This window comes from Pseudopodoces humilis, chromosome 6 (assembly GCF_049639895.1).
Source record: "Pseudopodoces humilis isolate 2021_Gansu_Grassland_sample_001 chromosome 6, ASM4963989v1, whole genome shotgun sequence".
Taxonomy (NCBI): Eukaryota; Metazoa; Chordata; class Aves; order Passeriformes; family Paridae; genus Pseudopodoces; species Pseudopodoces humilis.
The window spans coordinates 29,147,714-29,162,098 of record NC_142205.1 but is presented as its reverse complement, the minus strand read 5'-3'; the positions used below and the strand labels follow the sequence as shown (position 1 = coordinate 29,162,098).

The 14,385-nt window shown below is 33.4% G+C and overlaps 1 protein-coding gene across 13 annotated transcripts in view; it reads right to left on the bottom strand.

Moving 5' to 3' along the window:
- The window catches only part of MICU3 (mitochondrial calcium uptake 3), a 52,064-nt gene that overhangs the window by 23,333 nt on the left and 14,346 nt on the right, over positions 1–14,385 (bottom strand). For 7 of the 13 annotated variants that reach the window (XM_014262150.2, XM_088056301.1, XM_088056310.1 and 4 more), the window contains exons 3-8: positions 12,459–12,490; positions 11,585–11,663; positions 8,201–8,248; positions 6,798–6,880; positions 1,821–1,892; positions 490–528 (exon numbers count right to left, since the gene is read on the bottom strand). In XM_014262150.2, the coding sequence (XP_014117625.2) occupies positions 490–528; positions 1,821–1,892; positions 6,798–6,880; positions 8,201–8,248; positions 11,585–11,663; positions 12,459–12,490 (353 nt within the window). The remainder of the gene's footprint in view (positions 1–489; positions 529–1,820; positions 1,893–6,797; positions 6,881–8,200; positions 8,249–11,584; positions 11,664–12,458; positions 12,491–14,385) is intronic. The other 6 variants (XM_088056304.1, XM_088056302.1, XM_088056309.1 and 3 more) reach the window with 2 other exon arrangements.

Here is a 14,385-nt window from a genome sequence, read left to right as displayed (position 1 = left end):
CCATTCCTAGTTTAGCACTGAAAGTTCTCATGTATTTGTTCTGTAGGTGAAGCATGAAAATAGGAAAGCTCTCTTCAGGTTTCTTTTTGGGGGGCAACAAAGAGGTGAAGGATTCAACTGACTAATTATTCATACTATACACAAAGAAACAAAGAGATTGATCAAATGACTCATACAGGATGACTTAGTTTACACACATTAATTAAAAATGCGTATATTTTATTGAAATATATTTTGTACTTTCCCTTAAAAAATACTGTTTCCTCCATTTTATATAAATAGAGAGCAGCCTTTCCTCCTGATAGGCTTGTATGCTCAGCATGCATGCAACAATCTTTTATGCAAGTCAAGATTCCTCACATTTTTACTGATTAGCAGAAATAATTTACTTGATGAAAAAGATAAACACAATAAGTTCTCGTATTTATTTCATATTATTTCATCTCACTGGTGAAGACTGCATCAATTGAAAATAATTAGAGTACATACACTGTTAGTAGGAGTATGATATCCATAAAGTTGAAGACGCTGACATACAGCAAAAATGGGCCAAGTCAAGTATCACATGTCAGAATGAAGAAAAAAGAAGGGGGAAAAAAAGACAACAGAATAGGTTAAGACAAGCAAACCTTTATATATAATTAGTCTTTTTGTTTATTTGTTTTCAAAATGACAGTGAAGAAGAACAAATAGTTTACTTTCAGTCTTACTCTTCAAATTTTCAAAAGAGAAGTACAGATTTTTAGAGATTACCCTCAGGACTTATGCGCCATTTTGCAATCTTTACATTCTCCAAAAGCTCTTCCTTTAGGTCCCTTTGTTCAAAATAAACATTCTATGACAGATTCAACAACTGACCTACAGTTTTGAAAAGCTGAGCAGGATAGATCTCTCTGGACGGGAAGAAAAAAATCCTTTTATTCTCACAGAAGGTTTAAAGAGTATTAATTCTTGAAAATCATACCTCCTCTGGTTTCAGGGACAAAGAACTAGGACTGAGCATTGATGCTGGCAAAAGTATAATGGGCACTGAGAAGCTCTGTTGATATGTCAAAATGTTCCTTATAATAAGGATTTTTTTTCCATAAAGATGCAAATTGCAAACAAACGTGGGGTTTTTTTTTCTCTCTCTGCATGATGGAAATTTGTCCCTGATATTTACTATTCCAACAGTAAAAGAATTACCTGTCTGCCATCCTCAGATAAACCACCATAGACTCATTTATTTCTGACTTACCTTTTTTATTTATTTGCATGAAATGCAAATTTTACGTTATGTGAGTACCCAATATTCCACAGAAATTTATTCAGGTTAATATGTTTTGTATTGGTCATAAGCATTATTTAGTAAGAAATTAAATTTGAATATAAAGTTTAAGTTCAGTTGTAACATCTCATAATCTATTTTAAAACTAGTATGTGGATAATAAGCACCAGGATCAGTAGGTCTATATGAACAGCTTCAGTTAGTTCTGAAAGCAAGTCTTCCCACTGAGATCTCTCTCAGTTATAGACAGTAACACTGGGTCATTACTATTCACTTTTTCCTAGATTTCTAAACTCCAAATGGAATCAATGCTACTGTCGTAACATATTAAAATGCTATTTTTTCCTTCATATAAACCACTTACACTTTTTCTTCCCAGTAACTGCAGTTTAGGCTAAATATTGCTTTTTTCTACATATAAAGTTATCTATATTCTTTTAACAATATAAATTTAGTGTTTAAAGAAAGAGATTGGTTAAATATATACACTCATAATTTTGTCCTACATCAAAAAAATCAAGCAACCAGATGCAACTTTTTTGATTTTACTTACCAGCATTGCACGTTTTTCTTCATCTCCTCTTTTTTCTCTCTTCTCATTTTTTTTTCTGAAGATCTCTTGGAGCTAAAAAGCAAACCATTTTGTTCCTATTTAGTGTTCAGCCTGTTTTCACATGCATAACAATATCCTTCATCATAAGGAACATTACGAACAGTACTAAAATGTAGTTCTTTACTGAAATATCAGTTTCAGTGATGCTTTATTGTTCATACTCATGCCTTCATGTTCCTTCTGCAACTTAAACTATCACATAGAAAGGGAAAAAGGAAGTATTTTTTCCACAAAGTAAGGGTAACAATTCTACTTGGGAGCACAATACTAAGAACATCCTATTTAGTCAGTCTGGCCAATATAAGAAGGGGAAGTTCCATCCTTTTTCACCACCTCAAGGCACTTCCGTTCTTGTCAGGTTCTAATTAGTATCTTTATGTTTATTTAGTCAGCTGGATCAATCTTTTTCCATATTAGTTTCTAACCTGATCAGTTCTTACTCCTGCTGGCACAAGGGAGGGGTAGAAACACCTGGTGGGGGTGAAACATTCCCCTTCAGCAGCAACAAACTACTACTCAAGAGTAATTTATCAAGTACCCTTCCTTTTCAAGTCTGTTCAAAGAATACCTTCAGGTCTTGTAAAATACCCCTTTCACAACTATCTCAACATGAAGAGCTTTAAACATGACTTCTGAGAAAACCTCAAATACAAGATTTCAAACATGGATTCTTAAGCATATTTATTTTTGTAAAGTCTTCAGAGGAAGAACTGGATTGTACTTATCTTTCTTTGCAAGTGTATGTTTTATTTAAGTATTTTTATTTATAGTAATACCAATTAATGTTCCCAAACCATTAGAAAAAGGTCTCACAGTGTTTAGCAAGAGAGAGCAGTATTAACTATGATACTATCTAGGTCTCTACTAGAACTTCAGCTCCTAAAAAACTGCATGTGAATATATCATATTGTCAGGTGTAGAATTTATTATCCTCTAAGTGGGCTGGAAAAGGAATAAACCCTGATCTGAGAAACTTGTCCTATGTAGAATATGGTATTTTCAGAACCAAACACCTTGGCATACAGACACAATTGTGGCAGTCCTTTCAAAAGTGGAATTTTACCTACCACAAGTCTGGTAAAACCTGCTAATGTAATGGCATTTACACAGAGCTCCACGAGGATTGGAATGTAAAACAAAGTGTGTGTGATAAATTTTGCAAGGAAATTTTCCAAACTAAATTTCAGGATAACTTTATTTCAGAGAAGGCAGATGAGTAAGACAAAGGGATCAGCAAGCTTTACTGCAGGGGTATGACAACACAAAAATGAAAGAATTCAATGTTTAGTAATTAAACATTCATTAAAAAAATTCAAATTTGACTACTGAGTTCTAGAATTTTCTATAAGACAAATAGAGACCAGAACATTTTTTGTATCACAATACTTATTTTTGAGTATGGGATAAATTTACAGACTTTGGTAAATGTTTTCCAATTTTTTTGCAAACTTACCGGCACAAGTTACTGTAACTTTTGCCAAAAAGGAAAGACTCTTGATGGGATAGAGTACTGCACAGTTTGCAACCCAGAACAATGCAAAGAAAAAAGTTAAATGAACAGAGAGAAGCAGAAAGAAAATCCCTTGTGAAAAGTGAAGTGACAAGCCATCAAGCAGGAGAGAAGAGTGGCAGTAATTGAAAAACCAAAAAGATCAGTAAAAGCAAGGCATCCTTGGATGTATTTCCCCTGCCAAAGAGGCAAAAGGAGTAGGATTCTGTTGCATGCATTATTAAAGCCCTTGCTAAACTTCTGGAAATGGATCTTTTGTTCAGAAAGAGTGCTATAGGATACCAGTGAATAAAAAAAAGGGAATGCAAAAAGGGTCTAGGAGTACTTTCATAGGAACACTGTTTGAAACAGGATAATGAGATTGACTGCTGAAGGCAGCCAAAACAAGATCTCCAGTAACAAGGCAACACAATCCTTCTGTTCCCTGACCTCACCCCTATGACATAAGCAAAGAGGAAAGCACAAACACCATGAAATTTGTTTACAAAAACAATACAGCTGTTATCAGAAAAAATAAGTATTTTTCAGCTCTTCACTACACATACTGCTTTCCCCAAGAATCACACAAAATGTGATCCCTAAACAAAGCTCTTCAAAGTCTTTTTATTTGTTAAACTGAACACCATTTACTACAAATTTTGCAATAGCTGCCTGAAATTGATGGATAAATATTTTGTAAATATTGGGGTAGTTCAAATGGCAACTTTTGAACAGTCTCCTTCTTTCAGGCACACAGGATATGATACATATTCAAGCAATGTGAGTAAAGATCCCAAATGTATGTTCTGGTGCCAGTTCTATCACAGATGCAATATCACTGAATCAGCTTCTATTTTCATATTTACTTTTATTACAGAAGAAATCTATCTACCTATCTATTTTAGTCTTTCTCACTTCAGATCTAACATTTTGACTTAAGGGTTCCGATCTAATTTTTAAAGGATCACTGACACCTAATGAAGCAGACCTGACCTCAAGTTTAATCTCTACAGATTTGTTAAATACAATCATAGGTAGGGGACAGTATATCTACTCTTTGAAAATTCTACTTTCTTTCTTTAGCAGACCAAATCTGCTAACAGGAAAAGAATAAGGAGAAACTTCAGCGAAATATCATGACAGAGAACAAATACATAGCAGGACTGAAGAGGACTATAAAAGCATAATTAGAAAGAAAGATGCAATATCCATAGTTAAATGTTGTCCTTGTTTCCCACTTTAAATGCTTATTTCATTTCATTTTTAGCATCAATTTCTGAAAGACACGCCTCTTGCTCCAACTCCTCCCATTTAGCTATTGTAATGGAAGCCCTTTTTTCTTTTAGAACAAACTTGTGAGTCTATTTCACCACATTTTGTTTAATTGAATCATGAAAGATGCTTGCTTTTTTCCTTTCCTCTATTTTTTCCTTCTGTTAATTAATCCAATGTTTGCTGGTTTGTTCCTCCAAATGGAGGAGATGCTTATTAAGAATTAGCACATACAAGGATGTGTACATTTAATAACAGAATACAAAAAAATGACCAGCATGCCACAATTTGCAAGTGGTGTCACCTTCCAAAATAAATTTGGAATTTAAGCAGACACTTGTTCTGCTTAAGCCATGTGACCAGAACAAGGCCCCAGATCTCCCCTCAATTCCCCGAAAAGGAGAATTGAGGGAAGTTCCACATGCTAAGTAGAGTTTCTTCCATGTTTCTATTTTCTTAAGGTTAGCATAGTTTATTTGAATCAACTGAGAAACCATACACGGGAAACTAGGGTGTCTTTATTTTAAACAAATTGGACTCTGACACTTAAATACATTCCACGTGTCTGTTTCTGCAAATTCTGTGCATTTTGCTCCATCTTTTTCAGTAAGGCACTGGGCTTTTTCTCATGTAATACTCACTGTATTTATTTATAAGCTCAGCTACACAAAAATGTATGAAGATAAAATTTATATCCTTTACACAAATATTTTTTTTCCAACATCTGATTCAGTTCTTGTGTTTTATTGTATTAATCATCGGTACTTTTTCAGTAGAAAATTAAGGCCTTGTTTAGTCTTCAGAAAGCTTGTCTACACCACTAACCACAATATTTTAAATGTTAATGTCTAATGTTCACCATAACTGACTGCTTCAGTGTAATCCCAGACAGCTGCTGCCTATGGACACTAACAATTTAGAGATCTCTGGTTTATGGTGCACTTTTTTTAACAGAAAGCCACACAGTTATTGTAAACTCAGAGGCCCTAACTTTGAGTGGTCAATTTTGTGCATTTCCTTTTTTTTTTTTTTTAATAATCCATCACTAGCATTTATTTAGAGTGGCATTAATTATTCCTCCCATTTCTTTTGAAATCAGAAAATAAATTAAATGAACAGAAATCTAAAATAGCCCTCTCATTAGTGCACAGATCATTCTCCTGAACTTGGTGCATCCTAATACATGAAAACTTATGAAGTATTCAAATTTTAAGATGCAATTATCAGATTTATCATGCTACAAATGAATATATAGTGGATGATTTCAGATTTTCAAAGATTTTCCTTTAAGTGCCAAATTATTCTTCATTTTCAAATCTCAACAACATGTAAAGTTCTTTCAAAGTCTGGGATTTTTATAACTATTTAGATTTCCAAAGTGATAAAAATAAACTCTGCTTAAATAATGAATAAGATGAATTTACAGAACTGCTTTTTACAAGCCATAAACAGAGAAAAGCTCTTAATTTGAAAAATACTGTCATTCGAATTAGTAATGTAGCAAAACCTTGGATGCATCTAAACTACTGCCAAGTTCTAGGTATCCTGCCATCTGTTCCAAAGCACGTGGGAATCATTCAGGTCAAAGCCAATTTCACTCATAGGAATATTCTCCTTAAAAAACACTCACTGAACCCCAGCTCAGCAATTTGCTTCAGCATATGGATTTATGGGCTAAACTAGATATATGTGTGTTTTATTTCATTACAAATCTTGTCCAAAACAGATGATAGTGTCACTTTATGTCAGTCATTATTTTTGGGTCACTTGTAATTATCAGCAGATTAGACGGCAAAGTGACGTGGTCTCCCAGCAAAAGATTTTTTTACAAATCCTTTCATCATTAGAGTAATTAAATAACTCTGCTAACCATTAAAACATTTCTATTACTTTAATAGCCTATCTGTGACTACAGCAGTAATTAAAAGATGCAGAATAAAAACTAGAATTAAGCTTCAAAAATAATTATATACAACACTCCTGTGCACTCTAAATAGGAGCTTCTATTTTCAGTTTACATTATAACTATTTATATTGAATAAAGCAAACAACTACATTCAGTGAAGAATAGCTAGCAATGTAGACAGCATTCTCATGACTAATTGTCATCATCACTTTAGTTTCAAGATTACACCAAAAACTGCAAACATACATACCACTAAGAATTCCTTTTTGTCCACCATTTCATTGCCATCAGTATCGAACATGTTGAAAGCAATTCGAAAACCCGCATGTGGTTCTGCCAAAAAAATGCCAAACATTCAATTATTTATTTCCTTGGAAAGAAAGCGAGTGTAATACTCTAAGAAATTACTTGGTGTCCCTACCTTCATAAAAGCCAGAACCTCAACTAATTTAAATCAGGGTATTTGTGTACATAGTAAATGCAAATTATAACATCTGTAAAAGAGTATAACCCACGTAATTCAAACAGAAGGCATGCACACAAAAGCAGAAATAGAACATGAAATAATAGTATAGTATCTCATAAAAGAGTGTTAGTTCATGGGTAGAGTCCATTTTATATTACAAATACAGGTATGTAGAAAATAAATTTTCTATGAAAACATACTGCTCTAAAAGACACTTAAAAATATTTTCAAAAAAATGGTACAGGACATACCTTCTGGTCAAAGTAAATGTTATGCTGAAAGACACTCAACATTTTCTTGTTTACATGCTTACAGCCATTGAAATTTGAGACCAGGTTAGAACTTTAAATTATTTCAGAAACATAGCGACTTTGATGGTAACTAAAAGTAAAGCCTTCAGGCAACATTTTGGGGATACCCACTGATTTGCAATATGAATGAATTATGGCCAAAAGTTAATTCAGATAACAGAGAAATGATGGAAGAATCACTGATCCGACAATAGAAGATACTAAGGGTTCAGGGCCAAGCTCCAGCTATGATTCATAATAGGAACCCAGTTCATATCCAAAAAAAAGCCCCACAAATTAATCCAATCAAAATGATTTAATTACATATAAGTGAAAGACAAGTAAAACTCTTTGCTTCTTCCCAGAAAACACCTCTTAAATATAAAAAAAAAGCTGAATCAGGCTTAGTTTATTCTAAGTTATTTTACTTCAAATTTATGTCAATTTTGTTAGTGTTTCTGACATAAATACTTTATATTTTACCACTGACTCTTTGATTTTACCCTTTAGGCACTAATTGTTGACACAAACCAACAAAAATGTGTATCCTTCTATTCTCCCTATATTCAGTGTCCCTTATGAACTTCAGCAAATTTAGCTACAAATTTTGTAGGAATTTCAAACAAGAAAATAAATTTAGGCTCTTAACTGGGGTTTAGCTGGAGTGTGTGGCACAGCTTCCTCAACATCCACTAAAAGGTATTCCAGATAATAATGCATTTAAATAAAGCATAACACTGGATTCCAGAAGGGCAAATGAAGTTCAGAGGGGCACAAAGATGTATGGTGTAGTTTTTCTACATGCAAGGATGGGAAGTGTAATTGAACACACAACAATACATTCAGAGCTTTGAAATTGTAAGGAATCTTTTAGACTTTTTCTCCAAAAACACTTACTTGTTAAAATACATAAGAGGAATAAATATTCTGTGTAAGATATCACACCTGAAGACAAAAAAAAAATTATGCCATGTTAGTTTCACCTTGTCTTCACAGCCTAAACTTGAAAACACTAAATCTATATATAAGGAGAATTTTTGTACATGTGCATTTGCATAGTCATACTTGTATGCATGTAACTATTCAACCTGGCCAATATGTTATTTTTTTACAATATTCATCTATGGCTTGAGGCTTTTTGTTTGGGTTTGTATTTTAGGGAAGGAGTACATTAAACATGGCAAGCATGACAGTCAGTGGACCACAGCTCATTAAACAGAATCTGGATAGACCCTTAAAAGCTAATAGAAATGATTTATTCATTTTTTTTTACAAAAACCCCACCAGTAATTCATGATAATACTCTTAAACAGTATGAAAACATTTACTTCGAGAACATTAATAGGGCTTCCTCCTGATACACACGATTTGAATACAGTTAAGTGCTTTTTAAGTGCATATGCTATATTAACTGAAAACTTGATCTCATGGTTTTTTTTTTGCAAAACTACAAAAGGGAACCACACTGTGGAATGGCACTTCCTTTTCACTTTAGAAGTGATTAAGGCAAAATTCAAATTAGAGCTGAAGTCAATACCCAAGTAATGTGTCTGGTACCATAAGTTGTACTTGTACCCGTCTGGAATAAGGAGGAAAGAGACAAACTTGCAGAAGGTCCAGAGCAGCCATGAAGAGAAACATCTCATAGTTCAGTAAGAATGGGAAACAATGGCTTGCAGCTCTCCCAGAAGCCCTTAGCTCCAATGATACTTGAAGCTGAACTAGGAAAACTTGTTCCTGATTTCTAACAAATTGGTTTTGTCTGTCCTCCAAAACCAGAAGTTTTAAGTTAGTCCACAATATTAGATTATTTCAAAAGAACGGAGAAAAAAAAAGTATTTAGATGCCTGAGAGTAAAGATGTCTATCAGCTAGGATTTTCAAAAGTTGCTGTCTGTCTGCTTGATTTCAGTCCAAGTCAGGTGCAAAGGTTTTCCCAAAAACAGGCACATCTTTGGATGTTTATCTTTTAAAATCTGACTTAACTGAATATGTGACAAACTAGGTAAGCAGTCATCTGATTTTTTTTGCACTGAAAAACCTGTACAATTAAAACTAAAAGTATTGTATCACTCATGTGATATAATTACTCCCATTATACTTAATATCCCATCTTTTGATCCAAGAGCAAATTTAAGTCTTCAGAACAAGTATTTTATTACTGCTAGTAGATCTAGTTATGAAAGTTAATACAATTTTTTAATACCACCTACTCTTTTCTTCAATTTACATATTCTTGCAGATTAGCAATAATTAAATACAGGCATTTAAGTAACACATGCTCTATGCTTTATCTTCCTGATTTTATACAGCAGCTTGCAGAAATTCAGTTTTCAAAGGCCTGCTTGAATCTGTTTGGACAAGCACCTATCAAGAAACCAGATACCTCAGAGGTTCTCATTCAGTGATGGAAAACATTCTTTAATAGCCAGTCAATAAATGTAAATAGATATTTTTGGTTTTTTGATGGCACCTTCTTTGTTGTAAAACAGGAGGAAAGTGCAATTGTCAAGTAGTCCATCACAGGTACAAAGAAAGCAATATAAACGGCCTTGCAAACCTTCTCTCCTTTTGTTTGTACTGGCATATTGTAGTTGCAGACAGACAGTTCTGGTTGACTGCTCTGAGTGTTATGGGAGAGAGGCTCTGAAATGATGATTGAAGGGAAAGAAAAACTTACTCTAAGATCAGAAAGAGGAGAAGGTGGGCACTCAAGGGTAAAACATAATAAAAACTTAAGGTCAGTGGGCATAAATCTGCATGCCTCAGCTGAATTACATAAATCTATGGCAAAATAAATGGACATAGGCTTTTGCTACTTGCTTCGTATATGCATGTTTAAAAAAAATGAGTAAGAAACAACAACAAAAAACAAGATGAAATTATAACCAAGGAGACCTGAATTCTATTTCCATTTTTCACCAATTTAGGCTATCAGTCATAAGACTCATCTTTTCTTGTATTTTCTATAAAACTGGGCAATAGAACTCACCTTTTCATAAAACATGCTGAAAAGATATCCAACTACTAAAGTCTAATACTAATTTTACCATCTTGTTTTGACAGTTTGAGTCCTACCAATTCCATCAACTTCTGTAGAACTCACTGGCAGAAAATTGGAGTAATATACTGTTGAATCAAGACTGCACATGTTGCAGACATTTTATTACAGACTTAGAAAGCAACATCTAGATGCATTTTTTTAAATGATAATGTATTGATTTAGCAGATTCTGAGGATGAATTTTTATGCAATTAATATTTCAAAAGTCAGCTGTTCTGACTATATAGAAAGCAGCCTAGGGCAAAGAAACACATTGAAATACAACGCAAAGATGTGCCAATTTCTGCCTCTCTGGAGTGCTGGCTGCAGACTCGGGAAAAAAAAGGGAGTGCCTCCATGTACTAGAGAGCCTCCTTTGAGAGTATGTCCATACTACTTACTTTTTGAATACATCTGAGCTGCATTTGAGTTATATTAATCAATTACATGCATATGTTTGATTGGAAGTTACTGGTGTGCTTATTTTAAGCACATTGCACATGCCATGAAGTGTCTTTCTTTTATAACAAGTACTTGTGTCTGAAAATATTTCAAACATGCCACCAAATCTTTGCCACTCTAAATATAAGCAAAGAAATATGTGGATTCTTTATCATAAATAGCTTTCAAATGTCTGTAAAGCCATCATTGTTTTATTTCCCTATTTTTTTTTTTTTGTTGTGAAGTGATAGAGCTTATTAAGAAAGAAAAAAATACAACAGAGGAGACCAGGAGTGACTCTTGGCTCTTCGCTTACCAATAGTGTAAGTTTTAAAAACTATCAAAGCCCTCATCTGTAGAGTTTAAAGGAATATATAACATTTCTGAATCTTTGCTGTGTACAAAATGCTTATTCAGTGATATAAGACCACTTCTGTCTTTAGAAATAATCACGTTACTGAACCTGAACTGAACTGAAGTAAAGAGATATTGTTTCCTTACTGGAATGTTCTGTCTATAGTCCAGAGATCATTCATGGCAACAAACTGAACCTGAAATATTCAAATATCAGCTTAATAGACTCTGAGTCCCAAATCACTTAATGAGGGTAGTTGAAAGATGGCATCATTAAAACACTGTAGAGATCACATGGAACTTTTCCATGCTGTAAAATGTAGAAAGCAACAAACAGCAAGAACTTTTTTTATTTTTGCAAATGTGACCCAGATAAAAGTACATCATCACAAAAGAGTTAACAGAATGATCATTTGGTTCAGGAAAATAAATTCTCCTCAATCACCTTTCTCATTAAGATTACGGAAAAGTTTGGATGATCCCTTCCAAACTGGTGGTGTCTCCATAAGGATCTGATTCAGTTCCTAAAAAATAAAGTTTAAAAAATGTAAAAGCATATATTTCAGCATTTAATGAAGTAGCTAATAGATTATGATTAAGTTCTAGGATATCAATATAAAATACAAGGAACTACATGCAAATCTACCAGTTAATTTAACTTCAGTTACCACAATGATTTTGGAAGTACTTAAGCACTCCATAAAATTTTGCACACATGATTATTGCAAGAATTACTCATCTGCATGAATACTAAATGTTTGCTGAGCTGGAGAGAGACATGCAACGTATTTGTGGCTGAAATAACTCACCACTGCTCATATTGACTGAAGCCAAGGATAAGTCCCCCTGGATTTCAGTAACGTTTTCATACAAAATCTGAGCAACTGTTCTTTTAAAACAGTTGACCTGAACTAAAGCAAACTTCACCCGTGAATGTGAATGTATTTTACTTAAAATACAGGGAAACGGAGTCCTTTTGCAGTTATTCAAATGAAAAAGAAAATTAAAAAAAAAGGCACTTAAACACCACAAAAGGGAGAGAGAGTGGCATAAATATTTCAGGCAATTTTGGATACACATACTACACCTAGACACTAAGAAATGCAGTCAGATATAGACTGAGGGAGAAACTGACATGCTTGAGAAAGTCAGTAAATCCAACAAAACAGGCACAGCAGCTCAAGTATCTGAGATTCTGGATTCAGCTGAGTCTGAAGTGGCAAAAATGAAGAAATTAAACTCTCTTGTGCTGCTACATTTCCATCACAAACAAAATCAGCTACCAAAATGTATGATTATAAGCAGGAATTATTGCTTACCTGCTTTGAAAGGGATCGCCACTTTTTAGCATCTGCAACAAAAGAAGAAGTTATGAATGCACAGATTTTAATTATGCCAATGTGGTGTCATGAAAATTGGACTACATCTATACTGTGTTTTCTAGACAAAGCATTATTTGCCTTACTTCATGAGTGTAATTGTCCTTATGTTATTAAAAAACCCTTTAACTTAATACACACCTAATGTCCTAACTTTAAAGAACCAATTCAGATTTAATTTTTAATCCAACTCTGCTTCAATGAGGTAAAAGACTTTCAACTCCCAAAATACATCCTTAAAACATTTAACAGGACATAGAGGGCATTCATGCTAAACCCTGGTATCAATATTCTGAATGATTATTTAGTAGCAGAAGTATCAAAATGTACATTGTAAGGAGACCTGGATGACGACCTTTGCTTCATGGACAACTCATACTTTTTAAAGCAAATACAAAAAAACTCCTTGAAACTACACGAAGTGCTAATATCAGAATTCACAAAGGTCCAGAAGTAGCATTTTATGCGGCCAAATCCACAACTTTTTGGTGGGTAAAGGCTTCTTTTTATAGAGCAAAACACGCTGTGTTATTAGAAATCCTTTTCTCCTAATTAATTTCATGCTCCATTAGATAATTAAAACAATACACAAGCTACCCACTATGGTCTTTCATCACTTCCCAGTTAGAAACTCACTGAAATTTAAATTTTACATCTTGGTGAAGGTTTACACCAAGACCTTTGACAAATCCTACTCTTAACTATGGTGGAGTTATATCATATAACATCATAACATCAGCTAACAGATTTTCAGTTTGATATTTTAATTAAGTGCCCTAAAACAATCTCATTTGCCACATAAATTGATGTATGTTTATGCCTACCATAAAAAACTTGGAGACTAAATATATCTAATTTTCCAATCAGAATATTTCCCTGTCTTATATGTTAAATACATATTTTCTTTCTAGATAAGTCAGTGAAGATTTATGTGTGTGTGTATATATATATATTTTTTTTATATATATATATATACATATATATATATATATATACACTTCTTACAGTTCAGTATTAAGCTGAATTTACTATAGTTAGGACTAAGGGGAAAAAATATATTTCATCTTCTCTTAATTTGTTTTCTCACTATATAAACACATATTCAGAATATAAAAATGCATCAAGAACAAATCTTAAAAATAATGTATGTTCCCAAATGAAAGCCTTTACCATAAAGGCATAAGGAAGTTAATTACAGCATTCATTTTATATTTTTTGTAATAAATGCCTGGAGGAAAAAGTTACATTTTAAAAAAGATATACTCTTACCATATTAGTTAGTGTTTAATCAAAAAAGGAAGTGAAAACCCTCTTGACTTTTGTAGGGTTTACATGATTTCCAAAGTAAATCAATCACAATAGACGCGTTCACTCCATCCCAAATATCATTCAGGCCTAGTATTATTAGCTTTTCTATAAAGCAGACATAAAGAGCTTCTATTATTATACTTCAAAGGGCATTATTGCTTTTTGACAAAACTCAAGACCTTTCTAGTCTTCATTCATAAAAACCTCAGCTATATGTTCTTTTTTTTTATTATGCAAAGTACAGATGGTCTAGTATGTCAACCTGAATGGACTCAATTAGATATAACTTGCAAGTTAGTTATAAAATGACCCCAAACATAAAAAATTAAATGTTTAGACTGTATTATTAGAAAAATTACTTCCTTGAATGTACTACTTTCAACAGAGCAAGACAGAAAATTGACTTGCCCTAGAATAGAAACTGATACTTTGGTAATGCTGTGGTACAAAGGTTAGAATTACCATAGTCAAAGGTGAGAAGCTGGATTTGGTAATCTGTGGGTCATCTATTTCAGCTATTCCTATTTATCAGCCTTCTATTCCTATGTCCCAGACAATA